At 45.0% G+C, this 25,003-nt stretch overlaps 1 protein-coding gene across 6 annotated transcripts in view; it reads left to right on the top strand.

Moving 5' to 3' along the window:
• Positions 1 to 25,003, top strand: part of LOC138569611 (sodium channel protein type 5 subunit alpha-like) — a 1,199,462-nt gene that overhangs the window by 847,981 nt on the left and 326,478 nt on the right. For all 6 annotated transcript variants that reach the window (XM_069647738.1, XM_069647737.1, XM_069647740.1 and 3 more), the window contains exon 17: positions 19,876 to 20,355. In XM_069647738.1, coding sequence (XP_069503839.1) covers positions 19,876 to 20,355 — 480 coding nt within the window. The remainder of the gene's footprint in view (positions 1 to 19,875; positions 20,356 to 25,003) is intronic.

The raw sequence follows: 25,003 nt of genomic DNA, 5'->3' as shown, positions 1-25,003 counted from the left end.
GAAAGAAACCGCATCACTAAATGTTAATAACATTAAAGTTTATCTTCATGTATACAAATTGTGTGTTTGAGGCCTGCTTATTGCCCCATGTATTTGCACCATGTGCTGAGACCAAACCCTAAGGAAAGTAATTTAAGAACATATGACATGGTTAACGTCTAGATATATAGCATCTATTGAATTTTAATATTCTGACTGTCAGTGAACAAAACCACCTGGCTTAGATATGTCAGTGAACCAAAACAAGTGGCCCAGATATGTGATGTCATCAGTGATATCATCAATTACATTTGTGATGTCATCTTTGATGTCCTTGGTGTTAGTCTTAGCAGTGCATGGTGATGGTGCGAGTTATAGTTGCTTAGTTTACCATAACTGGCGACTTTTTGAGGTTTTTCGGTTTTACTTGTAACCATAACGTCACTTTAACAAAGCTTTTAATTGAATATTATATATATTTATTACATGTGTATATTTCTAATACGCATATCCCAGATGGAACCTAACAACACTGCATCTCGGCGCAGGTGTACATTTAATTTGGCAGGAACATGGACAGCTTTCCAGATACGTTTTTAAGGACTTTCGAAAACTGGGTAGAGAATGGATTTCACACAGATGTTGCGGGAGAGAATTCCAGACTCGGGGGCCCAGAGAGGAAACCCATCGATCTCCCCAAGCAGATGTTCGAGAGGAGGGAACTGTTAAAAGTTCCTGGCCATGTGATTGTAAAGTGCGAGTTCATCGGTAAGGCAGAATCTTAGATGTTAGGCACATGGGGGCAAGCCCATGAATACATTTGACGATAAGGCACAAGATCTTGAACTCTATCCGCTGTTGTACAGGCAGATTCTTGTACAGGTTACGCTTCTTGGCCATCAGCATTGAGGTGTTTCATAGTTCTTTAGGCACAGATAGCAAGAGACTCCCTTTAGGGTGTACTCACTCCCACTTGGGAGACTCATAAACTGTGGAAGTAATGGATGTACACTTTTGAATTAATGATGGCCACTGGGATGCAAAAAATATACCTATTATGTGGATATTGCACACCATGCTTACGAGCTATTAGAGCAATCGCCTAGCCTGCCTACTCCCACTGTTTCCCCACTACACATCTTCAAGGATCCTGCATTGTCCATGCACACATGAAATTAACCAATGAGTGTTAAAGAGACAAAACACGGAGACTTGTCCTTGGGAGTTCAGAAGTCAATACTCTGGATTGTGCTGACCTTAAGCTTGAGGGCCCAACCCAACTTAAAGCGCCTCATGAAACTCCAGGAAACTGTTTCGTTCAGACAGGCTTCCCGACAGAGGAATATGGGATGGGAGAAGGTGGGGGGGGTGCGGCGGTCTCTTCCCGCATTCAGTTGGATTATCCCTCCCTAAAATATTACCCTTTCAGTTGACTGTGCAACACAGTGCTCTGCATTGCCTAAGCAGCCTGAGTTCTTAATAAATAAATAAAACTCCAGAGCGCATCGCGACATTAGCGCATGTGTGACCTTGGACACATCAGCGGTGGGCGATAAACAGCCCTGCATTGGTTTTGTTGTACAATTGAGCTGATGAAGCTTTGGATAACTGAGCCTGGTTGCACATCCTAAGCCCATCTCCTTCAATTATGATGAATGAGGGCCTGGGATCGCTAAGTGCATGCACTAGGCCCCACTAGTGGTAATTGCAGAAGCCCCAGCCCACCCACTCCTGTTCTGCTGAAACATTATTAGGTTGGAGCATTGAAGTATTGGGTTTAGTACATTAAATGCACATCTTTTGCAAACCGCATGGTTCCGCCCCCACTGGGTTTCTCAGCATATGGTAGAGGCGCACATAGCCCTTTAGATTAGTGGTGCCTGTGCACCCTTGGGCTTTGTAATAATAAAATGTGATTTGCTCCACTAAAACTTCTACATAAATCATAATCAGGTGCTTGCCTAAGTGTACACATCTCTTTTGATATTTCATGAAACCGGCTTTATTTTTTATTTTTTTTAAGTAACATTGCTGTGTGTAAGTGGTCACTCTCTCTCAGAGCATGATGCGCCTGCTGTTTGCACTATATACATATATGTACATTTGAGAATCCGCAGAAAAAAACGAATACAAAAAACCAGAAGGAGACATTACCGAATTTTTTAACCGACAAAGGTAGGTATTTTTTTATATGTATAGTAAATAATAGGTGGGGGAAGGCTATACGTTAGGGTAGGAGGGGTGAAGGAGGTTGTTGGGGGTCTCCCCCCACATTTTTTTTAAAGTAGAAAAAGCAAAAAGTAATTTTCGTTTTTTGGTCATAAAAATCAGGTCATTTTTCCATCCGTTTTTTTATTCGGAATGTTCACAGTAATCCATATATTTGCACACAACAGGGGTTAGGGGCATGCTTGGGTTCACAGCAAATTCAGCCTCTCTCAGTCCAGGGGGTGTTGTCCTCCAAGCGCTTTTGTCTCTCTTGCGCTCATCAGTCAATTCAGGTGTTGCTGGTTAATCTCTCGTTTTGGGACTCTGGTTCCTGGTTGCCCGCATGGACTACAGCTACCAGAATTCCTTGCAGCAACAATCTTGTATTAGGCTCAAACGTGTTTGGAGGAGAATACCATCTGGAATGTAAGAGGCCGCATGTGCTGGGAACCAGAGTGCGCCCCTCACCCTTGGGAGGAGGAATAGCTGAGGAAGCTCTGCTTACGCACAGATTTCTGAAGCGGCTGCTAAACACGCTGGACTATCTGACCAGCATGATGAGGTTGAGCGATTTCAATGCTGACACAAATACGGGTGCTAGCTAAATCGGGGGTTCTCCAAACACAGCTCTTATCATCACCTGCTCTATTCTGTCTGTTTGCTGCAGAGTTCCTGGGATGCCCCATAACCAACCCACACAGTGCTTCCTACCAGCACATTTGTTCAAGAGTGCTTTACGCGGCTAACCTCTTGGGGCTGTATTGCAGAAACATTGCACTTGTGCAAGTGCAATTTTGCGCCTATTAGCACGCTTTCAAAAATTGCTTCAGTGCAAAAAGCATAGTGTTTCTGAGAAAGTTTGACATGGGGCAAAGTTTGCCCTAATGCTAATAAAGAATAGTCCTAGCACATGGGAAAACTTTGCACAGGTGCAAAAATGCATTGAAAGCACAGGTTATTTGCACAAAGTCAATTGTTGCTATAGTGCAAATACCGTGCAAACTGCACTTGATCCGGTGCAAAGCTTCTGTAATCTGGCCCCAGGTGTCTAGTTTCCCTCCATTTTACATGGTCGCAAATGCGCGCAAAGATAAGCGCGGTGGCCCCACCAGAGAGGGCAATGCCATTGGGAAGCATGCAGCGTGTCACGGGCCATATCGCTTTAGAGGGCTGCTATTCACCTCGGGTACAAAAGGGTGCACAGAAGGAACATTTCCCTTAAATTCATAGCGCTGAAGCGAATTGACCTTGCGGGTTCCCTTTCAAAGACTGCTAGCTCGACAAAGCACTCAAGGACATGCACATCGATAGCAAAAATCTTTATTTATTCAACCATAATGATAGCGTATCTGCTCAAGTAGTTTTGGAAATCCTTGAAAGCATCAAGAGAAGGCCAATAAATAACTTTTTGTTGCTTTTTCTCCAGTCCATAATTGCTGCTCATTCTCGGATATAATGGCACAAACATTTTCTTTCGCTCTTTCCAGAGGATGCAATCTGTCCAGTGGCCCACGAGAGGCACGGCTGCCATGGTGTAGCTGAGATCTATGCAAAGAACCAGTGATGGCCTGAACATATAAGAGGTCTTCATGCACCGCCCAATCAATCAGACGCATTAACACTGTGCCCTCTATAGATTCAAGTAGCAGCATTTTCATTGGCTACTTAGATTAATCCCCCTCTTCCAAAATTCTGAAATGGTATGCCACCACTCTAATCAGTGGCCATCCATGCAGAGGTAATGACCAGTCTCTTCACCTTTGGGGGTGTTTAGCTCTTGTGTTCCTGAGTACTGTTCATCCAGTTTGTGTTCCTGTCCACCACCCCGTTTTTCCTTATCTGCAGACGATATGGCCTGTCCCACTTCGCATTGTATGTAATGACCCCACCTTTTGTCCCACCACTCTCCCTGCTTCGCCATCCGTTAGAGCTCACCAGCCGTTTTCTATTCTCTACCTTGCTGTGCCTGCTGCCTCTTCTGTTGCTTCGGCCTCTTCCGCTTGCCCAGTTTGTGCCCTCCTAGCTCCTTCTGTCGCCGCTGCCTCTTCCTCTTGTCCTCTGCCCGGTTCATGCTCTGCCAGCTCCTTCTGTCGCTGCTGCCTCTTCCTCTTGTCCTCTGCCCGGTTCATGCTCTCCCAGCTCCTTCTGTCGCTGCTGCCTCTTCCTCTTGTCCTCTGCCCCGGTTCATGCTCTTCCAGCTCCTTCTGTCGCTGCTGCCTCTTCCTCTTGTCCTCTGCCAGGTTCATGCTCTCCCAGCTCCTTCTGTCGCTGCTGCCTCTTCCTCTTGTCCTCTGCCAGGTTCATGCTCTCCCAGCTCCTTTTGTCGCTGCTGCCTCTTCCTCTTGTCCTCTGCCCCGGGTTCATGCTCTTCAAGCTCCTTCTGTCGCTGCTGCCTCTTCCTCTTGTCCTCTGCCCCGGTTCATGCTCTCCCAGCTCCTTCTGTCGCTGCTGCCTGCCTCTTCCTCTTGTCCTCTGCCCCAGATCATGCTCTCCCAGCTCTTTCTGTCGCTGCTGCCTCTTCCTCTTGTCCTCTGCCCCAGTTCATGCTCTCCCAGCTTCTTCTGTCACTGCTGCCTCTTCCTCTTGTCCTCTGCCAGGTTCATGCTCTCCCAGCTCCTTCTGTCGCTGCTGCCTCTTCCTTTTGTCCTATGCCCCGGTTCATGCTCTCCCAGCTCCTTCTGTCGCTGCCGCCTCTTCCTCTTGTCCTCTGTCAGGTTCATGCTCTCCCAGCTCCTTCTGTCGCTGCTGCCCCTTCCTCTTGTCCTCTGCCCCGGTTCATGCTCTCCCAGCTCCTTCTGTCGCTGCTGCCTCTTCCTCTTGTCCTCTGCCCCGGTTCATGCTCTCCCAGCTCCTTCTGTCGCTGCTGCCTCTTCCTCTTGTCCTCTGCCCCGGGTTCATGCTCTTCCAGCTCCTTCTGTCGCTGCTGCCTCTTCCTCTTGTCCTCTGCCCCGGTTCATGCTCTCCCAGCTCCTTCTGTCGCTGCTGCCTCTTCCTCTTGTCCTCTGCCCCGGTTCATGCTCTCCCAGCTCCTTCTGTCGCTGTCGCCTCTTCCTCTTGTCCTCTGTCAGGTTCATGCTCTCCGAGCTCCTTCTGTCGCTGCTGCCTCTTCCTCTTGTCCTCTGCCCCGGTTCATGCTCTTCCAGCTCCTTCTGGCGCTGCTGCCTCTTCCTCTTGTCCTCTGCCCTGGATCATGCTCTCCCAGCTCCTTCTGTCTCTGCTGCCTCTTCCTCTTGTCCTCTGCCCCGGTTCATGCTCTCCCAGCTCCTTCTGGCGCTGCTGCCTCTTCCGCTTGTCCTCTGCCCCGGTTCATGCCCTTCCAGCTCCTTCTGTGGCTGCTGCCGCTTCCGCTTGTCCTCTGCTCCATTCGTGCTCTCCCAGCTCCTTCTGGCGCTGCTGCCTCTTTCCCTTGTCCTCTGCCAGGTTCATGCTCTCCCAGCTCCTTCTGTCGCTGCTGCCTCTTCCTCTTGTCCTATGCCCCGGTTCATGCTCTCCCAGCTCCTTCTGTCGCTGTTGCCTCTTCCTCTTGTCCTCTGCCCCGGTTCATGCTCTCCCAGCTCCTTCTGTCGCTGCTGCCTCTTCCTCTTGTCCTCTGTCAGGTTCATGCTCTCCCAGCTCCTTCTGTCGCTGTTGCCTCTTCCTCTTGTCCTCTGTCAGGTTCATGCTCTCCCAGCTCCTTCTGTCGCTGCTGCCTCTTCCTCTTGTCCTATGCCCCGGTTCATGCTCTCCCAGCTCCTTCTGTCGCTGTTGCCTCTTCCTCTTGTCCTCTGCCCCAGTTCATGCTCTCCCAGCTCCTTCTGTCGCTGCTGCCTCTTCCTCTTGTCCTCTGCCCCGGTTCATGCTCTCCCAGCTCCTTCTGTCACTGCTGCCTCTTCTTCGTGTCCTCTGCCCCGGTTCATGCCCTTTCAGCTCCTTCTGTCGCTGCTGCCTCTTCCTCTTGTCCTCTGCCCCGGTTCATGCTCTCCCATCTCCTTCTGTCACTGCTGCCTCTTCTTCGTGTCCTCTGCCCCGGTTCATGCTCTCCCAGCTCCTTCTGTCGCTGCTGCCGCTTCCGCTTGTCCTCTGCTCCATTCGTGCTCTTCCCGCTCCTTCTGTCTCTGCTGCCTCTTCCTCTTGTCCTCTGCCCCGGTTCATGCTCTCCCAGCTCCTTCTGGCGCTGCTGCCTCTTCCGCTTGTCCTCTGCCCCGGTTCATGCTCTCCCAGCTCCTTCTGTCTCTGCTGCCTCTTCCTCTTGTCCTCTGCCCCGGTTCATGCTCTCCCAGCTCCTTCTGGCGCTGCTGCCTCTTCCGCTTGTCCTCTGCCCCGGTTCATGCTCTCCCAGTTCCTTCTGTCGCTGCTGCCTCTTCCTCTTGTCCTCTGCCCCGGTTCATGCTCTCCCAGCTCCTTCTGGCGCTGCTGCCTCTTCCGCTTGTCCTCTGCCCCGGTTCATGCTCTCCCAGCTCCTTCTGTGGCTGCTGCCGCTTCCGCTTGTCCTCTGCTCCATTCGTGCTCTTCCCGCTCCTTTGGTCACTGTTTCCTCTTCCGCTTGTCCTATGCCGAAGCACAGCAGGTGAGTCTTTGTCAGCTGGGTAATGACCCAGCAAGGACCAATCAGATCAATTGATAAAAACTGATTGTCCATCTCCAGGTACTAATATACAACAATAGTGAAATAAACACTCACTAATGAGTAACTAATCAAGCAAAGGAGAATCAACATTTTTGGAACTTGTGACTCTTTCACGACTGGCATGGTGGTCATTCTCTGCAGTGTGAGTGATTCACCCGTGTTGAAGCCGGAATCCCTCTAAGCTGCTCCCTCCTGATTGCTTCACGTGAGAAAGCTGACAAGGAAACACACATTGTGTCTCCCAAATGGGCAAGCAAATCCTTACCCTCTGAGATGCCTCATTTAATGGCTTGCGAAGGAAGGTGTTACTTGAGGAACACGCTTCGCAGGTGCTGCTTGGAAAGTAACTTTATGAGGCCGTTGTTTAAAATGCAAAATAATAGGCTTCATGCAAAGAAAAACAGCAGACATGGCAAGATTCTCCCGCTCCCCTCAGTTAATCATAAATAGCAATGTCAGCATTTCTGCCACTATGCATGTCCCCAGAGGACCCTTGCAGGTTGGGCAATGAGCTACAAATATACATTATCTCAATAATGGCTTATATTAAATCTCGTTTGGTAGATGAGGGTGTACCTAAGCAGTGCACACTTTGATGATAATTGCTATTAACCTCTCCCAATCTCCAGTCGACTGTAAAAACAACAGGGGAATAAAGGCACTTCCCCGAGATCACATGACTGTCCGCAGGCTGCGCCAGGACTGAGTAAACTGTGTTGTGCCTCCGGCAGGAAGGAAAGGGAAAGTGAAGGAGTGAAGTGGTGGGGGAAAGTGGGTCCAGATAAAGCAAAAAGGGGTATGGTCCACCCGAGGTGGGGCAGGAAAAGGGAAGAAGCAGCGGGGGTAAGGGGGTCCTGATAAAGCAAACAGGGGGATGGTCCACCAGAGGTGGGGCAGCTGAAGGGGTGAAGCAGTGGCCAGAGGTGGGGCAGGTGAAGGGAAGAAGCATCAGGGGAAAGAGGGTCCAGATAAAGCAAACATTGGGATGGTCCACCAGAGGTGGGGCAGGTGAGTGGGTGAAGAGGTGGGAAAGGGGGTCCAGATAAATCAAACATTGGGATGGTCCACCAGAGGTGGGGCAGGTGAGTGGGTGAAGAGGTGGGAGAAAGAGGGTCCAGATAAAGCAAACATTGGGATGGTCCACCAGAGGTGGGGCAGGTGAGTGGGTGAAGAGGTGGGAGAAAGAGGGTCCAAGTAAGGAAAACAGGGGGATGGTCCACCAGAGGTGGAGCAGGTGAGTGGGTGAAGAGGTGGGGGAAAGAGGGTCCAGGTAAAGCAAAAAGGGGGATGGTCCAACACAGGTGGGGCAGATGAAGGGGTGAAGCGGTGGGGGAAAGAGTGTCCAGATCAAGCAAACAGGGGGATGGTCCACCAGATGTGGGGCAGATGAAGGGGTGAAGCGGTGGGGGAAAGAGGGTCCAGGTAAAGCAAACAGGGGGATGGTCCACCACAGGTGGGGCAGATGAAGGGGGGAAGCGGTGGGGGAAAGAGGGTCGTCCAGATAATGCAAACAGGGGGATGATCCACCAGAGGTGGGGTAGATGAAGGGGTGAAGCGGTGGGGGAAAGAGGGTCGTCCAGATAAAGCAAACAGGGGGATGGTCCACCAGGTGTGGGACAGGTAAAAGGGTGAAGGGTGATGTTCCTGATGGATTGGGTGCATGCAGATCCACCCAAAGTAGATCATAGATCAAGGTTGTAGAAGTAAATGCACATGCTGGGGCTTCTGAAAAAGAAAGGAATATTTAGGGGAGGCCAGGTTAACACGCAAGTGGGAAACAAATCACACCTTTTATGGGAGTGATCATTTGCAAAAGCAATGCCTTCCCATGCGCATTTGTAGTGCATCTGCCATTTGCACGTTCTGGTATTGTGCTGCGGAAGTGGCTGCCTCATCCAAAGATTCACAGTGGTGTGCAGTTGGGAACGTAACAGCCCACACCGGTTCTCAATGTGCCCGGTCACACATGTCGCAGGCATGGTCCAGGGAAAGTGCAGTGCTGAGTGTGGTCTGCACAGCATTTCAGAGTGACAGATGTTAATGGGAAGCATGAGCGTTTCCATCATTGCCTCATTCCAAAACTCCAGACTCGAGAAAACCTACCATTAGTGTGGTGGGGCCTTTAAGGTCGGTGACTGCAAATAGGCGTCCATCATCTGCATTAACCTGCAGCACTGACCATGCTGGATAGGGCTGATGGTAGTTGTAGTCCACATCTGGAGAGCCAAAGGTTCCCAACGGTTACCTACATGGATGGAGGCATGGTATCAGTCCTCCACCCAAGTAGTTGTTAGAGTCCAAAGTGTGTCTAGATATCAGGTGCGCAGCCCATCCCATCCCTCCAACTGTACCCCGCATCGGAGGATGCGAGTGCAGAATTTGATGGATAAAAAGCTCCTCCAATACTGACTAACTTGGCCCCTGTGTTCATGGTATTTATTTTAATATTCAAAGGAACGATATGGCTAATCTTGGATAGTTGTTTGAAAATGCCATCTTGGTACATCACAATTATTCTTAAACTCCAGAAAGGGCACTCTATATCTTCCTTGTTCTGTGCCAGCCATAAAGACAGGTCATTAGCACGTTCCCCTATAATACTTTAATCCAAATCATAATACCAGGCAACAATTGATTATCATTTTACGAGGCAGAACATTGATGTCAGGTTCTAAAGCCTTTTAAATGTATTTTTTCTTTTTTCCTTCATTTTATAATTTGGCTTTCAAACAAGCCTTAAACACATTATAAATACAGCATTCTTATCCATTACGTATTTGATCACATATTTCATTAAAACTAAAAAAATACATATAAAAATCAACAATTTATCATTTTAAATAGTCATAAAAACATTAATTAATGTAGTCTTTCATACACATTCAACTGATTTTACAAATCCTTCTCATACATAAAAAGTAGCAGACGGTATAGTCACTGAGTCTGCTCTAAACAGAGTATTCCGAAATTGATTAGAGTTAATAAATCTTAAATTTGTGCAATAATTTCGACATCCTTTTTCAAAGAAGGTTTTCATTTTGCAACAGTCCGTTAAAACATATGTACTGGTTTTTATTGCACTTCCACATAGCCGGCATATACATTCCTCGTTCGGGTCGGGTCGGGGGGAGCCGGGTCCATCAGCCCTGATCTCTGCAAGGGTCCTGTACCGCAACCTTCTCAAGGTAAATACGGCAGCATACTCGGATCAACTCTGGGACAATCTTTTGCGGGCCACCAAGTCTGGCAACTCTAGACGTTTCTGGAACCTTCTAGAAGCAGGGAAGAGCAGCAGCCAGAATCAAGCAATGGGAAGTATCCCAGAGGCAACCTGGGTTGAGCACTTTGGCAGCCTCTACAAGTAAGTAAGCCAGACCCCTCGACTGGACCATGGCCCAGTCGGTGGAGTGTCTGGGGCGGGGTACACTGCCCCCCTCGTGGTGACCATAAGTGATATCGAGGCTGCCCTATTATCGCAGAAAGGTGTAAAGCGCCAGGCCCAGATATGGTCCCATCAGAGTGTTACAGGCAAGAGATGGCCATATGGATTCCATATTTGCACAAGTTCTTCAATGTTTTACTGGCAGCCAACAGGGTGCCCTACTTGTGTACCCAAGCAATCCTGGTCACCATATTCAAGAAAAGGGATGGTGGCTGTCCAGCCAACTATCGACCCATCTCCATCCTGGACATAGGGGGCAAAGTGTCTGCCAAGGCGGTCCATGGGCATTTAATGGCATGGAGCGCGGAGGTGGGGTCTTTGCATCATCTGCAGGCTGGTTTCCAGCAGGGTATCAGCGCGGTAGACCAAGTACTGAGGCTCCAGTTGATTTTGGCCAAGTACATGTCATTAAAATCAATGAATAAATACGCAGTTTTTGTGGACTTGAAGACCTCGTTTGACAGTGTACCCAGAGCGAAACCGTGGAATGCGTTCATTAACAAGGGTCTTCCAATCGGTATTTTAAGAGGCATACAGTCACTTTATAGCAATAATGGGGCAAACAATTAGGTACTCACCAGGCAGCCAAACATCCTCAAGAATTAAAATAGAGGTGGCTGTTAGACAAGGTTGTGCATTTACATCCATCCTGTTCTGTCTTTTTATTAACAGGGTTATTGACCGCCTGGTGGGTGAGCAGAACGATGCCCCATTCCTTGCATTCAAGCAAACAACTGATGACCTTTGAACGTTTTTGTGAGGAAAATGGGTTTGCAATAAACATGCAGAAAACACAGTCATCGGTATTCAGCAAAAAGAGGACCAGGAAAATCCTGGTGCTCAAAGTCTGTCTGAGGGGTGCCATTATCGAGTAGGTAATGAGCTATGACTACCTGCGGGTCTGAGTGATGGCCAACTGTGCTTGGACTAACCAGATAAGTGGGGCATGCCTACATTTAGTAACTGTGGTGGAGCTGTACTCAGATTTACGCAGGCCTACGGGGCAGGCCTGGTTAGTGTCGTTGTACAGATTCACATGAGCCAGGTACGGCAGGCTGCCCTTTATGGAGCCAAGCTCTGGGGCATGTGCAATTAAGGCATGCTACAGGTAGCACAGTTTCATTTTTTAAAGTCCATATTAGGGCAGCCAGCCAAGGCTCCCAATATTCCGGTTTTGTGGGAATTGAGCCTACAGGGCATCGGCTTTGTTTTGTAGCCTATGGGCTACAGTATGGTCAAATGGCAATCTGGATCACTATAGAAGGGTCTTTAGGGATGTTTTGACTCACCCGGGAGGGCGTGATCTAACTTGGGTTCTAGCCACAAGAAAGGAACTGGTTGCATTGGGGATCGGAGGCTACTGGCTGCAGCCTGAATCTATCCCAGCCAAATTTTAAAGTGTTATTCAAAAAGGTTAATGCAGTAAGATGGGGGAAGAGAGTCCAGAGGAAAGCTGATATGCTCAGCTAGTTTGGCCCCCTATCTATCCAGGAAAATTGCCCATGCTTCGGAAGCTATTGGAATAGCATGCAGTGGAAGTTAATGGAGGCCCTATATATGAATTTGCATATGGGTATATTACCCTTGCCTAGTCTAAAGCACATCTAGAACCCAAGTAATCCAGTAATTTGTCCCTTCTGTCCCAAGGAAGAAGAGAGCACTGTACTCTTTATCCTGTTCTGTCCAGCCCATGCCAACATCAGTAAAAACTGGTTGATACCACTTTTTAAACAATTCCATGTGAGAACAGTTAAAATTGTCGTGTGTCTTTGTTTGGCGGGAGAAAGTGAATTACCATTTTATTGTATTGGGACCTTTCTGTTGCGGGCTTGGAATAAGAGATCTGCATTTTTAGCCTTACCAGTGAGAGATCATTGGTACCGGACTCTCAATAGGGCCTTTTATATTTATATTTTAATGTTTTAATATTTTAAATTGCATAGTTCCTGTTGTATAGAAACTAATCATCTTCCTGTGATGTTAATGATGTTGCTTTTTTGTATTTGACTTTTATGATCCACTTGGGTCGAAATAAAGGAATAAAGACATTCCTCGTTTGGGAGACCTCACCAGTAACCAATATACTCATTTGTCAGTAATGAGTTAATACGTAATCTTATTATAAATCGTTTCACAGCTATAGAGCAGAGTTTTGCGATATATGAGAAGAGGGTGTCTGCTACAGAGTTTTGTTTAGAGTATTCAACACATCTATTTACCTTTGACAGCCTTCCGATGTTTCGAATCCTGTCCGATATCTTCGCTTTCTTTTTCAATATCACATCAATATTTGGACATTCAAGGGCTTATTCTATCATTATTTCTAAATATTCTAGATAGTCTATTGTAAATACTCTACATTCTGCCAGGCATGCATTATTATGTGTAGACTTGTCTCTCAGCCGCAGTAGACTATTTAGTTCATTTGTCTTTAATTTACTAGCTGACATTTTCAGACAGAGTATCACTCTTTGGACAGTCCAGCATGTGCTCAGAGATGTGACTCCATACTCTAGTCTAAGTGCCTCTACTGGAGTTGCCTTAGGCAAACCTATTATGATTCTCAGAATCTCCCCTTCTGTTTGCATAAGCCTCTTAATGTGGGTAGAAGGCAATGCTGTCAACCCATACAGTAAACTGGGCACAATACTCACCCTATATACCTCCAATAAGGCACTTATATTAGAGCCTCCATTCTTGCCTATATATTGTTTGGCTGCACACCATTTCCTCCATATACGGGGGATGCCCATCTCAGCATAATCATGTAGGTTAGGATTTTTTTAAGCCTAAATAACAATATTGCACAACCACCTCAATAGTTTTCCCATGAAGGTTCCAGGAGGATTTATGTTTTCTTGAATTAGAGCCTCTCAAAATCATAATTTTGCTCCTATTTATGTTAACCATCATGTAGTTCTTCTTCACATACAGTGATACAGCCTCGATTGATCTCTGTAGTCCCAGTGGTGTTAAGTCGAAGCCTTTTAAATAGTTTGAAACCTTTAGACCGCATAACAAATACGTTTCACGGCACTGCCTACAACTGCACCGAATATGCAAAATGAAAGATATATTCATTAGCTGTAATGCTATGAAAGAGGCTTCAGTGCTCAAAGTCCATCCAAACTATCAGGAATGCGTTGCTATTTGATAATTCCAAAATGGAAAACACAATTCAGTTTGTATGCCCTGTTCGGCTAGTTGGCTGAAAGCGGGATTCATGTTAAATGTTAAATGTTAATTGTTGAAGGTATTTGTGCCGCGCACCGTCACTAACGGAGTTGGTCCCAAGGCGAATGCACAAGATTACTACCTATCAATAACTTATGATTAGCAGAATTTATTTTTCAATAATATGTGGTACTGGATTCACAATTTGCCAACATTGAGCAGTTTATTGATTTTTAATATGCACGTTTTACTGAAATATGGTATTCTTTGAATGGTAACAGGGGTGGCTCGTCCATAATGGGTGGCAGATCGGTGTCCTGTCACCCATCGAGGAAAGGTCAAAGGCAGCTAAGTGAAAGCCTGAGTGCTCCCTTAGCTTGCGCTTGAAGCCGAGGAGTGCACCGCCACAGCTGTCCTTGCCCAGTTAACCATGTAAAGGTCAGAGCATTTTGCTTTCCAGGATTTGCATGGCTCATTGACCATGCTGGCTAGGGTACTGTGCCCTGGAAAATGCATAGGAGGTGCTCTTGCACCCCACACGGATTAGGTAGGCTTGGGTCAAGAGTTGCTACTACTGCGTGCCCAAGCCAGGAACCAGGACTCAATGAGAGCTGTTTGCTCGACACCTTCCCCTGCTTCTCGCCTAACGGATGCACCAGGTGTCCCATCTGGATCACTTGGAACGGAGGGGATCCTATCCTATTCCCAAACTACCCTGATGACACTCAGTGTGTTATCCCTCTCACAGGCTCCCATTCTCAATATGAACTTCAACTCAATAGAGCTTTCAGTATTATAGAGAAACAACATAGCACTGAATAGAGGGAAGATGGAACTTATGATCGGGGGTACACAAGCGACCCTTGCAAAACTAGATCCTGCATATAAGAACTTACAACTGGGGGAGGTGACTATTGTGCCGCAACCCAAATTAAAAATCCTTGGCATAACACTGGACCAGCTGCTAAACATAAAATCTCATGTGGGGAGCATGGTATCAGCAGCTATCTACTATGTCAAACTACTGGCTCACCTCAAACCGTATATATCACAGGCCAACGCAGAATCAATTGCACGAGCAATAGTAGGGGCGAACATTGATTCCTGCAGTAGCCTTCTCACAGGAGTCAGTGAAGCAGTCATAAATAGACTCCAAATGGTACAAAATGGCACAGTCAGAGTTGTTGTCGGGCTAACCCGCCGTGCCCACATCTCTGATGCCAGACGTTCACTACACTGGCTTTCGGTTGAAACACGAAGCACATTTAGACTCCTGGTCATTACCTTTAAATGCAGATTTGGGTCATGCCTACCTACCTGCAGGATCATATCAGGGAGAAGCCCAGCTGCAGAAATCTCAGGTCCAATAATCAGAACCTCTTGTTCCTAACTAGATGCAGAACCAAGAAGGTACAGACAGGAGCCCTTTTCATCACGGCCCCCATGACATGGAACTCGCTGCCACTGGCATTGCGAAGCCATACCTCTTTATCTAGCATTAAGAAAGAGCTGAAGACCCTGTTGTTCCATTGATCAGTCTCTGGGGCCTAATTCACGTCATCTTATCGCTGTACTGCCCTGTTTGTCTGTGGTTTATTGTTCCATGTCCATGCGCTCATCCCTAAGGGTTCATGGTTGTGCATTATAAATAAATTAAAGTAAAGTAAAGTAAAAGCAGAGACTGCGAGCCACTGAGGCAAAGCACTGCATGTAAGCAAATATTATTTTTAGAAACAAACAGTGTACATTTCATGCGTGCGTGCATTTGAGTTGTGTGTGTTTGTGAATGTGTACATTTGCACATATTTGTTTATAGGAACGTATTTGTGAGTGCAGTGTGTTTATGTGGGCTGGGAAGGTGCGAGTGAAAGACTGTGGGTGAATGTGTTAGTGAGTGAATGAAAGCAGTGAATATGAGAGTAAAAGAATGCTGGTGAATATCGGGGTAGGTGAAAGCAGGTGAATGGTGAATGTGCAAGTGAATGAATGCAGGTGAAAGATCGAGTGAATGAAAGGGGGAATGTGGATGCCTAATGAGGGATGCTGGTACTGGCAACAAGGAGCAAAATACTGGTACATATTGGCTCAGCTAGAATTGGCATGTTTCTTTAAAGTGACATTGTTTTTTCTTTTTTTGTTGCTGCCATTATGGGTAAAGCCAATTTACTTGGGAGAGAGGTAGCATTTTGCTGCCAGTAAAGGCATGTTTTCTTATAGTGGCCTAGCTTTTATTTTTTACTGGCATTATGGGAAATGCAAACATGATGAGTGTTATTACGTGGCAAAAGGGCTACATTGGGGTAGTTAGTATGGCCTTTTTTTTCTAACAGTGGCGTAGTATTATTTTACTGCCATTTTGGGCAAAGCGAACATGATCTGTGTTTTCCCTGGGGTTGGAGGCCATATTGGTGTAGAAAGTTTGGGCATGTTTTAACTGGAATTATTAGAAAAATCAACATGATGAGTGTTTGTATGCAGGAATACTTCCTAAATTGTTGCAGGGGGTATGTGCAGGTTTTCTTAAAGTTGTACACCGTTTTAAGTCATATTATGGGCAAAGCCAACTTGGAGTGTTTTTACATTTGGATCCTTACCGATAATGGTGCAGCCATCATGGACATGGTTTCTTATAATATTATTACTGTCTTTAAGTTCTAAGCAAACATGAGTATGTTCTCATCTGAGGATACTGCATATATTGACACTGCGAACATGACAATGTTTCTACACTTCACACAAACAGGAATCACAGACTACCCCCCACTTCTCCTGGTCTTTTGTTGCTCTAGACCTATATTAGCTTGTACTTGCTGACACTCATGTTCAGGAACAGAAAAACAGTCCCATACCTAAATGTTTTTGCATGCAACACTTCTCACGTATTTATTCATTTCATGGACGCCTCCTATATGGAGGGTATTTTTTGCTAAAAATATAAATCACATTATACATTGCATTGTAAAGTTCATCAATTCATTACATTAATCACGGGTTAGCATAAGGTACTCTCCTTTCTCTTCTACCCAAGACTTCATCTATCAATCAAAAAACAATTGTTGCAGATGTTGAATGAAATCATGAACAGTTCCTCTCAGAGAAATCATCACACTAACCCGAGAAGCGTTGCGTGTAAAAACGTTGTTTCGTTTTTTCTGTTCATGAACATGAGTGTCAGCAAGAACAAGCTAATATTGGCCTAGAGCAACACAAGAACAGAAGAAGGGAGTTGTCTGTGATTCCTGTGGGTGTTATTGGTATTATGCTATTATATCACAGACCCCAAAATTCCCAAAAATTAAGGGTCCGCCCTACTGTATATATGAATGTTTCTACACTGCCAGAATACTACATATATTGTGGGCAACGCAATTGAGAAAATGTATTGAAAAAAACTCCTGTGTGATGTAGGTGACCAGGCATCTATTGGTCTTTTTCACGTGTTATCCTACAAAACCGATCGTAAACTTTGTGGCTTTTTACCCAATGTTTCCGTTTCCAAAGAAAGTGTGCTGTAAAATGCACCATTGCAACCCACTGTTTTAAATAATTTCCCGTGAAGATAATCCTCGTACTGCCTTTGATTGGTTGGGGCTCCCTAGATCAGCTCGTTGGCAAGTGCATATTCATGGGAAATGTTTACCCACTCCAATTCCAATACAAAACAAATCCCCATTTGCCACTTTATGTTAGGATATTTTGATGTACACAGTCTCGTGGTCTCATTCCACCTGAAGGTTGCAAATATGTTGATATTGCCATAGATTTTGTGTTCTCCGTGCCATCTCTGAGCCCGATGCCTTTCCAACATTCAATATCCCAGACTAGACCAATGACGGCTTCCATGTGTGAGTGTACATGTTTGACAATTTACCTCGTTGCGAAAAGTGTCCCATCCTCGCCTTGCTTTTATTTTCAGAACATGTGTGCTGGGCGCTAACGTTGGAAGGGGTGTCCCTTGTGTAAGCTTAGGGTGCTCAGAAGGTGGCACTTTACTGGCATATGCTTTATCACCAATGTTTTAGGAAACATTTTATAACATATCACTTTAGCAAAGACTTGACATGAGTCCTCCAACCGAACCCGAATGGGTCGAACCAGTAAGCCGATGACGAACTAACTTTTCGTACAGTTTGCCAATTATACTGAAAAAAAATATAGCCCCAGTTTCTCAGGCAACTTTTAAAATGTAGGCGGGGAGTAGGGCAATCAGTGGTCAAAAGTGTCTCTTCAGATTTGACACTGCCGTAATTGTAGTCCCACTTTGTCGACTTTCACCATTGTGTCATGCAGTCACACAAAGGCCTTGGCCAAACTTGATACACTAGCCCACTGATCGGTGTAATTTGCAGCTGTCCACAGCAATTCACATGAACATTTGGGCATTAATACACTGTGTACCCAATGATACATCTACACAGTTCAAGCCCTAGATGGAATAAAACACAGCAAGGCACTCACATATAGGGACCGATGCATTGAATTATTTACATGGTTCGAAGTGACTTTGAACTGCTGAAAAATTGCACTGGCGACACAAACCCTGATTCATGGATCTGTTCAAAGTGTATTTTTGCAGTGCAAAGTCTGTGCAAAGTCAGTGCATTCATGTTCGCAATACAAAAGACTTAGGCCCTGATTCATGGAATTATTTGCGTGTAAAACGGGGATTTGAGTGCCATTCTGCTGGCTAATCCCTGTTTGATGAATGGGGTGCAGAGTGAAGAAGTCTGCGGGACTTCAAAACCGAATGCTTTGTTCCATCTCTCCAAGGAATTTTCAGTCTTAAGAAAGGTATCACAACCTGCATCTTGTGTGATTTTAAAGCTGGACTAACACCGTGTCAAACTTTTCTTTACACTTTAAACAAAATAAAATGGGAAATCAGAAAGAAGGCTTTATTTGCGGCTGGGGATCTCCCGCTGTCAGTTGGAGGGAAAGCAGATACTCAGTATATAGCTCCGGTGGGCAGGCCCGGTGAGAAATGGTGCAAGAGAATTCTGGCTGGATTTTGCATTAGTGGTCTTTGTGTGTATTCCGTTTGCCCTTCACCAACCACCCTGTCAATCAGCCAATGCAGTCGCTACAATGGACCGGTGGAGCTGAATAATAGAATATATTGCGTTATAGAGATTGCTATCATGGGCAGTTCTTCAATAAAGTCACACTCAAAGATGTGCCTTCTTGCACTGTATCCTATTAATACTGTGTTGCCTTATAATGCTTACCAAATTGCCCATGGAATTATTATTATTATTGTATTTATTGAGCACAGACCTAACTTTGAGAAGCAGCGGAGCACTTTGCAATCATAAGGGAGCAACCCAGTGAGGGAAGCAGAGAAACAACAAACAGGGATCTGACAACAGTGGAGAGGGAGGGTGGCCAATTTGGCAGCAAGGGATCTACAAGCAATCAGTCAAGAAAAACAGTGGGGACCCGGTCACCCAGACGCAGCTAGGGTACGGAGTGAAGAGCATGTCTTTAGCTCATTCCTGAACTGTCGAAGTGATGGGGCGAGTCTGATGTTGACTGAGAGGAGGTTCCAGAGTGATGGGGCATAGACAGAGAAGACCAGTCTTCTTGTTCTTTCCTTCTTGAACAGTGTTTTTTAAGTCTGCACATGTCCTGACTTCTGGTGGATCGTAGGCCTCCAGAGATGCTGAGCTTCTCAGTAGCTTTGGGGCTTCAGGGTGGCAGTCTTGTAGATGATGCAACAGGATTTGAAGCGGACACAGGCTTACAGCGGGAGCCAGTGCAGTTCAATGAGGTCCAGGGTGATGTGATCAAATTTGCTGAGTTCGATGAGTTATGCTGCACCATGCAGGACACATCTCAGGGGTAGGAGCCTGAAGACCTTTTAAAATGGCATTGCCACCATCCAGGTGGGAGAGGGCCAAGGCTTGGACAGCCAATTAGAAACATTTGGGATTCTTTGTCACCTAGTTAACAGCTACTTTCCCCCTGGCAACACTTGTATATAGGTAACCGTGGGGCTCTTGGATAGTTTAATTAATACAGCTGCTGTTTCCCTTACTCAATCCACTTGGGGTCTTGCCCAATACCACTTTTCGTTACATCAGTTGATTTCTCTTGGAAGTTGAAATCTGCTAGTGCTTATGTTTTGAAACAAAAATGTCATGGCTGGAAGGTTCTGAATACATCATAGCCTCTGCCATTGCTCTGGGAGACTCTTCAGTCCAACATTTTTCAGCCTACTAAGCCGTTACAGAAAGGAAAGGGACCATATGCACATTGGGTTTGGTCCCACCCCCAAAGAGGTAGTCCAGCCGTAAATTATAGGTCACTTCCCTTCTGCATGAAACCCCAGACATGTTTCAACCTTTTATTATATGTACGCTTCAGCCAATCAGATATAATGAAGAAGGTTTTCAGCTTCTTCAATGTGATAGGTTAATGACAATTTCCATGCGACCATTAGTTTTCATGTGTCTTTATTGTCTTTCAGGTGCTCAATCTCTTCCTTGCTCTGCTGCTGAGCTCCTTCAGTTCTGACAACCTAGCAGCACCTGACGAGGATGGAGAAATGAACAATCTTCAGATTGCTTTTGCCCGGATCCACAAGGGGATTGACTTTCTAAAAAGCATGCTCTGGAATTTTCTCCGCAATGCGTTTTGCCCACCAAAGAGTGCTGGAGAAGCTATGACAGATCTAACTTCCCACACCCTGGGCGTCATGAACAACTGTGTTCAGAACCATGTCGGCATGGGGGACCCAGGAAAAGAGGGAGAGGTCAAGAAGGAGAGAAACTTTTCGAGCAGTGGAATCGTTCGAAACGGAGACAGGTCTTGGCCGAGCGAAAGCGAAGACTACATGATCAGCCCGAGATTATCTGTCTCTGTCCCCATCGCCATGGGAGAGTCTGACGGGGAGTACCGGGAGGAGGACGAGCAAAGCATATTCACTGATGTCGAGTTTAACAAAGAGGTAAGCAGATATTTCCATTTCATTGCATGGTATACTACTCAACACCCCATGCTTTCCTTACTTCAAGGTTTATTGAACTTAAATTAAATTGAAATATAAAGTACTGGAAGAAGAAAGGAGGAATTCTGTTTGCATGAGTATGTAGAGAAATGCGCAAATGTTTAATGTGAATTTCAGGCTCCTATGAATAGTATATGATGATGTGTGTATTGATCACTGGAAATGTAAATATGTTTTTTAAAGGGCTGAGGTACAGTATTGAAATGTTCACCTCTTCATTGGTGAATTCATATACGTATTTGCTGAGCATCTTGAACAGAGATGCGGGGTGTGCGTTGGATCACACCATGGTGCACAAGAACCCAACGGTGGATAGTAACACAAACAAGCAATGATGGCGCGGGTGATGAGTGAGGGTTTACGAGCGGATTAGAACGTGGTACCTTAGAGATTGGGGATCTGCCATTTTGCGCTATGTGCCTGCAGCGTTGGCCTTGCTGTCCAGGAGGGGTGGGGAAGCTGATGGAGCTAATGTTGATGGCTGGTTTGAAAGTGCCTATGTAGGTGCCATCTCTTAGAGGCAGGCAAACATGTTTTATTGAGGAGAAGTGGGGTGGGAAAGAGGCCAGACCTTGAGAGGGCGCAAGAGGTTTTGTGGTGGTGGGGCACAGGTGGGCTTGTGTTTTCAAGGGACATTCACTTGTGTCTATAACGTAGGCATAATGCAAAAGATATGTGCCCAAAGATATACTTGAACTGAAGAATAGTTATTATTATGAATATATAGCAGATCCGTATAACTAGAAGGCCAGAACAGGAGCATTGAAGTGTGTCTTTATTGTGGAACTTAAAATGTTCTTTTGCTTAAATGAGGATTTACATATGGCAAGTGTGGAGAGTATAATGTGTTGCGCAATGACACAGTTTGCATGCATGAGTTCATTTGATCATCATTAATAGCACTCACTTATAAAGCACCTCCTGACATGTTTCTCCTGCTTCTAACTGCTGTAATAATATTTGTTATTTTTGACTGAGGTATTGATTCTCAATGTATAGCCCTCAGAAGGATAAAGGGCTAAGTCTGCTCTGCTTCACACTCAGTCTGTTTCCCACAGGTTGAATACGGATGCCTGGGTGTGGCTGCTTAAATACTTATTTAGTCCTACTATTTGATTACATTTCAGATCAGGGGTCTGCGACCTTCTGTCTCCCATAATTCCTCACCACTGACTGTGCTGGATAGGGCTGATGGGAGCTGCAGATGAATGGACAAGCAGGCCCTTCGACAAAAGGCATGTGTTATTGAGTTTCACAATTCTAGGCGATTGACTAAGAAAACAGGCTGACTGTCTTATGACAACATATTCAATAGTACACAGTAGAGTGGACGTATTTTGAATATAGTGAAATATAACCATCATCAGAGGTCAAAAATGAACATGAGAGTGACACAGTAATAATATTGTTAGGTTTTTTTTGTAGCTTCTAAGTGCTGTGATAATAGCTGTCATTATTCAATATAATGGTACTCAATATCGACTGCCAAAAAATGAAGGACTCAGTCTTCCCAGTAGATGCCTAACTAAGCACAGAAGGGGGAGACGGTCCCTCCATTAAATCAAGTGTTGGCAAAGCTAGTGATCTTATGGGCCGAGTGAGTTATTCACTTCTGAAGTGATGGGATTTGTTGGCTGCTTGCCAGGGATAGGGTATCATACGAGGCCCTCCGTCAGGTCCATTCAGCATTGTAATAACACAGGTTAAAACAGAGAACATCTGCCGGTCTTCAGGGTTTCCTAGAGTTCCTTGGAAACAGTCTAAGGAGGTGGCGTCAGGCGGTATTGTTAGCAGGGGCGCAGCTTCTCTGCAGAAATGAAGGTATACCGAAGTGGATCATTTGGGATTTTGAAACAAAGCCCTAAAGTGTCTTAGGTTTTTGATTGCTTTCAGAGGGGTCACAGTGATTTGTTGGCTCATGGTCTTAGGATGTCTTTTATGTTTATTTTCCATTCTTCTTTGCTCTTCTTCACACCTGGTCTCATACGTGGTTAGAACTAATTTTATGTGTTGTTATAATGTATAAATTAACCACATGATAGCCACACATTTAACAGCCATACAATCTCTGGGTCAGTAACTTGTTTCTGGTGGATTGAATGGAACTTGTTAGAAAATGGTCATCCATCCTGGTCAAGGAAACTTTGTTTAATTATTTCAGGTTGTTACAAAATTACAACAAAAATAAATTCTCCCAAATGGTGACATTATCAAGCACTTCCCTTTTTGCCATCTCCCCCTACCCTATAGCAACTGTAGGAACTTAAAACTAGTGTCCATTTTTTCAGTTGAACATTTTGTGTGACTGTAGCCCAGGTAACTGGAAAGCATTTCTGGTCCATTTTTTCCAGTGCGCACACTTAGCACATCAGTCATACTTTTCTATCCCTTTCTCTGTTGTCACTGGTGACTTTTAGTTCCACTTCTGCTGGACTTTTGCCCACTTTGGTAAAGCGAGGTCCCTACTGCTTTTTGCAAGACAGCATTCCTGCACCTCTTGCAACTTTTCACTAGCAAAGGTGGATGGTTCACTAATCTTACTACCTATTGTTCTGTATGTACACAGGATTCTCTCTAGTTGGGGGTGTCTGGTAAAGGAATGTGGGTTATGCGAATGTGGCCTTCAGGAATGTGGGCTTTAGGAATGTGGGCTTTGTTAAGTGCTTTGGTGTGCTTGAAATATTTCCATGAATTTTGCCAAACGTTAACTTTAAGAATTGCACCTGAATAATTTTAAATACACTTGAAGCAAGAACCTCTCTTCAAAGCAATACGATTTAGAGGACACAAGAAAAGATCTTTTACAGTTTGCAGAATTTTAAGGGACTGAAATACCGCCTGCAATTAAAAGGGATAGATGTTGAATTCATGTGCACAGTGAAAATTAATGGCAGAGCCTCCTTCAAAAGGTTTATGAAAACAAGATATTTGTACATATTCGATCTTTCTAGTTTTGAAATAACCTCTTTTGTGCAACTTGATTAATGATTATATCTGTATCAAATATATAAGCAGAAGTAAGCACACAGTGAGAAGGAAGCTGTCCAAACCCTGAAACTAATGAGGGCAAAAGTTACTACATGAAAAACAAACAGCCATTTTTGTATTTTTCACTCTGATTGATAAAGCAGCCTTTTGATTAAAAAGTTAATTCCCCTTAAAGGATATTTTCAGGTCTTGTGTCTTCGCAATGTTAAATGTGTGAAATAACTTGTATTAGCACATGCAGATCGTTATTGATCAGAATGTTTAGAGGCAAGTCATTAACTACTGGTATTGAATATAATCTGAAGATGTTCTGAACATTCTGTTTGCAAAAGCAGACATGGGAACAGAAATGCAGTTTCCAGGCAAGATTTCTTTTAGAAATACACTTCCTTTGTGGGAGGACTTTGTTTTTACTGCAACATGCATTTGAACACACTAGCGGGAAAGCTAAAACAAGAGAACATACTTGCACTGTCTTATAGAGAAACTGCTTACCTTTACATCACAGCTGATGCATGCTTATGTTAAACCTGTTTCAGGAAAACAAAATATTCAAATACAATCCTTTACTTATGCAGATACATTTAATTTATTAACTCAGTGTTTCTATTTACTTTACTCACTTTTAAAGTACCTTTTTTTTTACAACAAAACCACTCCAAAACACGTATGGTTGCTACCACTACGTCATGGCCTTATATACGTGGGAAAGGGGTGTATAGCTTCAAAGAGAGTGTGGATTCTTTATAACGCTAGACCACATGTCTGGTGTAATATTTCCCTAACAGTTCTAAACCTTAAGAGTTCTTTCTTTTTTTTAAGTTGAAGTTAATTGTTTCTCAGACAAAACAGACATTTTTACAGAAGAAAAATAAAAGCCTTTTCACAAAATGTGGAGTTGATTAATTTAAATGAACATCATCCAGCAGCCACATTTTGTAAACTGCTTTGAGGGCTTGGGTGTTTTAAACATGGGCTTCTTTGGGCAAAGTTATGAAAGTTATGTTTCCGTTTAGTCTGGTCTCCGTAGAACTCTTGCTTAGTCCTCAAATGGTGGAAGAGGGGCAAGGTTGAAGCTATTGTATTATTTGAGTCCCTTCGAAGGGACCAGATTTGGATTTTAACACTTGTGCTGGTGTGATTGTCTTTGGATTGCATGCCCTTTGCCCGCGAAGAAGAGACTGGGCTTATGCTATGGGCCCTGAGAGCGGTATAAGCAGCTGGACCTAGGGCCCAAGCTTGTAGGGTGTGCATGGTTTGATGGATTCTCTATCATCATTGAGCATTGTTGGAAAAGCACATTGTTGCTGTGAAAATGTTATTGTAGTACATGGATATGTGCTGATTTTATACTAGTTGCTTTTTGATACCCAACCCAAGATTATCTGGAATGACCTTTTTTCCTGTATTTTGCTTTCTTGTCGATAATGCAGGGGTTCCACCCAGACATCCCATATGGGAACGACATGGTCAGCAATCTTTGCAAAACTCTGTTTATGGGTGCAGCATACCTTGTGCTGTGCTGCTGATTGTGTTGGCATGGGTCTTTTCTGTTCATTGTCAGCAAGAGGCGCTTGAAATCTGGGAGGCCATTTTGTTT

Source organism: Ambystoma mexicanum, chromosome 2q (genome assembly GCF_040938575.1).
Source record: "Ambystoma mexicanum isolate Mex_15411 chromosome 2q, UKY_AmexF1_1, whole genome shotgun sequence".
Lineage (NCBI taxonomy): Eukaryota > Metazoa > Chordata > Amphibia > Caudata > Ambystomatidae > Ambystoma > Ambystoma mexicanum.
Note: the sequence above shows the minus strand (reverse complement) of the source record. Positions and strands in the feature narration are given on the sequence as shown.